Below are 3,322 nucleotides of genomic sequence, written 5' to 3'. Positions count from 1 at the left end.
GCTGTCATATTGCAAGTCTGAAGACCAAATCGCTGACATCTTCACCAAGCCACTAAAGACAGAGACATTTTTGAAGCTTAAGAAGAAGCTTGGACTTGAGAGAAATGAAAGTTGGTGATGAGGGGGAGTATTAGAATTCCTCACCAACTTAGATTATTCTAGAACAACTTTCTAGAACTTCTTTCTAGTAACATCCTACAAAATATCTACCATGAAGTTTCTAGGAAGATACAAGTGTATGGCTAGTATTTATTCTTCTAGAAACTTCTTAGTAATGTATGGCTAGGATTAACTCTTCTACACACTTCCTAGCCCTCTTAAACAACTATAAATAGGGGTCTTGTGCTCTCATTTAAGCAAGCAAGCAAGCAAGCAAGAAGTGAGCTTGAGAGCTTGAGTGTGTAGTGTAGCCTTGTGTGAGTGTCCACCAAAATAAAGGAATTGTGTGAAAGTGAGGTGTTCTTGTAAGAACAAGTGTTGTATTCTCAAGTGTTCTATCAATAAAAGTTTCCTTTGTGTAGAGTGTTGTGTTCTTCAAATTCCATCAGAATTTACTTTGCCAAAGAAATGACCGTGTGAACCTCTCAAATCTCCATGCAGCAGGTTGTCAAAGGCAAATTCATCGCCTAACCGATGTGCAATCTGCCGAACCGATAAAGTACCAAGCTACTCACCAGCAATGATGCCATGGAAAGATCCTTAGCTCTGCACTTTGAGTCATGCGGAACGAAGAAGGACGCCATGGAAGGAAAAACACCGAGCAGATCGATAGCATCCAGGTGATAAACAATGCTACTATTTTAAAGTAAGCATTCTTGGTGATCCTAGTGTCTTGGAGGAAAAAAATCATGATTTTATTATATAGATGTCATGGTGATTATTTGTCAAAAAAAAATCATGTTTAGAGTGGCATGGTGATTATTTGTCAAAAAGAGAGAGAGAGAGAGAGAGAGAGAGAGAGAGAGAGAGAGAGACCAGAGAGGTTTTTACATTATGTTGGATTGCTAACCAGTTTGAAACTATTTTACGTCGAATACACTGATGGAAATAGTCATATTTTTTCTCCTCAGGAAAATCTTTTACATTATATAGATGTCCCTCTAGTATGATTTCCCCCCTCGTTACAGAGGATTTGGGATTGTTCCACGAGCCGCATTTTCCTTCTCGAGATGCAATCTCTGAGTTCTCAATGCAGTGAGATAAAGGCCAAGACCGAGGAAGACAGTGATGAGTCCAAAGATTCCAGCGACTGCAAAAAGCCCAGGCCTGACCGCGTTGCAGTTGGGTCTTGGACTTCTCCAGTTGCTCAGGTGACCAGACTCGACTCCCATCCCGATCATGAGAAACACCTCAGCAAGTGCAAAGGATATCCTGTTACCAAGGTAAATGTTCAATATCTGCAAGATGCAACAACAAACAGCAGCAGCAGCAGCAGCAGCAACAACAACAAAGCTTTTATCTCATTTTTTAGGCCAGCTACATGAATTCTATTTTTCCATTCACTTTCGTTGGGGACTAGCTAATCCTCTATGTTAATTATTGTCATATTCTTCTTAACTCTTTTCAATCGTGTTCTCTAAAGCATATATCTACTCTTCCTTTTCTATTAGTTACACGGTTGATTACAGATGAATGATAAATCCCTTGTTGTGTCATTGTTCTTACCATACCTCTAGTTTTATTTTTGCAGATAGACCCCCTGATTACAAGGTGTTCATCCACAAAAATAAAACTAGAGAGGTGGTACTGCAAGGGTTTATTTTTGCCGATGTATTTAATGACCTTTGACACATGAGCTAACCAAGTCAAGCGATTCCCTCTTAGTTTATCCTCAACAGAAGCAAACTCTTTCCATACACACACTCATTATATCTGCAAGATATAGGTAGAGCTAACTGTGTGTATTATTTCACCTACCAGGTTGTGAGAAAAAGGCAGCAGATTTGCCAAGTGAGATCTCTGGTTCTCGTTACCGTTGCTGCTGCTATTGGATCCTGTGGAGTGGCCCAGGCCACCAACACTGGAGGCTGGGGGTTAGCGACAGCGATGAGCATGTAACCGTGCTCTGAGAACATTGCTATGGCGAGCAAGACGAATGCAGCGATAGCGCAGGCTAGAGGTTTCTTGCCGCTGTTGCTGTAGTAGCAACTGTTGTCTTTGCTGCTAGGCGTGCTTGTAAGCAACCTTGTTACCTGCCAAGAGAAACATAGGTTTTTGATTCGCGGATGAAACGTTTTCAATGAAAATATTGGCGGTTTGCTCCTATGAATAGGGGAAATATTCCTGTTCTAGGCCCTCTGCGGAAAATCATATAGGGAGATGGAGGCGATCTGGTTTAGCACAAATCTTGATCCATACATCAACACAAGGCGTCAACGCACTTAGTACTACATATTACTCTAGTTACTATCAATGTAGTCTGTATTGACAAACAGTTTGACTATACTGATAGTTAATAGTAACGTGTACATCAAAATTCATGTTAGTTCACGTGTTTTAATCCCATGTATCCTTATATAAGATTAAGTAGAGAGGACGACTTTTTTTGAAAGTGGATCCCATAATAAGAATTTTTTTCGGATCCAAATTCTCTTTCCAAACCTTTTGTTTGGTTTATGAGGAAGTGCCATGAAGAATCGGTTGTGATTTAATTTCATTTTACATCAGCAAAATTTCATGTCAGAAATCCAGTCTTTTCTAGAGGATTTCTCATTAGAGTTAGCGTCTAACATCTCAATCCAACCAAACAAAATAAAAATAAAAATAAAAGATTTCAGAAAATTTGAAAGTTTGTAGAAAGTGGATATTGTCAGATTTTTAAAAAACTTGATTTTATCGTCCAAACAGTCCTACCTCAGACCTGGAGCCCTCTGCTGCAAGACACAATATGAAAGCAATAAGGCCGCAGAGAATGGAGAAGACAACAAGGAAGATAGCGACTCCGCTGCTGACATCGGTGTTTTTGAACTTCTTGGGGTAGAAATCACCATAAGTGATGGCCATTGCGCTTCGACTAGAGCTATGAAGAACAATGTGACAGCAAGAATACAGAGACTAAGCCTTGGTGAAAATGATGTGATAATATATAGAGGAGATGATTGTGGGAAATCTTGAAGGAGAGGAAGAGAATAATCCATGTGAGGCATAGCTTGTAGGTTTATTTTGCTTCAATCTTGGGTGATTCTTGTGAGGCTTTTGTATTTCTGGTTCAATTTCATGCACAGGCCAGCTAATCTATAGTTTATTATAATTTCATGAGTAGAAAATATGGTAGAGGTTCTCAAAGATTGAGAGAATAAGGATTGCTTGGACCCTGGGCATT

At 39.7% G+C, this 3,322-nt stretch overlaps 1 protein-coding gene across 1 annotated transcript; it reads right to left on the bottom strand.

Moving 5' to 3' along the window:
• Positions 1-339: 339 nt before the first annotated feature.
• Positions 340-3,034, bottom strand: LOC109827556. Its single transcript, XM_020394561.1, has 3 exons — positions 2,854-3,034; positions 1,918-2,192; positions 340-1,371 (listed from the first exon to the last, which is right to left on the bottom strand). Exons 1-3 carry the CDS (start codon positions 3,001-3,003, stop codon positions 1,122-1,124), a joined length of 675 nt encoding a protein of 224 aa, XP_020250150.1. The 5' UTR covers positions 3,004-3,034; the 3' UTR covers positions 340-1,121.
• Between the last annotated feature and the right edge of the window lie 288 nt (positions 3,035-3,322).

Source organism: Asparagus officinalis, unplaced genomic scaffold, assembly GCF_001876935.1.
Source record: "Asparagus officinalis unplaced genomic scaffold, Aspof.V1 AsparagusV1_Un291, whole genome shotgun sequence".
Lineage (NCBI taxonomy): Eukaryota > Viridiplantae > Streptophyta > Magnoliopsida > Asparagales > Asparagaceae > Asparagus > Asparagus officinalis.
This window is presented reverse-complemented; position numbering and strand designations above follow the sequence as displayed.

Excerpts from the sequence above, each read along its gene's own strand:
- LOC109827556 (XM_020394561.1), bottom strand. The coding sequence starts at position 3,003 with ATGGCCATCACTTATGGTGATTTCTACCCCAAGAAGTTCAAAAACACC. Across the intron at positions 2,193-2,853 it reads CAGAGGGCTCCAGGTCTGAG|GTAACAAGGTTGCTTACAAG; the intron begins GTAGGACTGTTT and ends TTCTCTTGGCAG. Across the intron at positions 1,372-1,917 it reads TGCCTTTTTCTCACAACCTG|GATATCCTTTGCACTTGCTG; the intron begins GTAGGTGAAATA and ends CCTTGGTAACAG.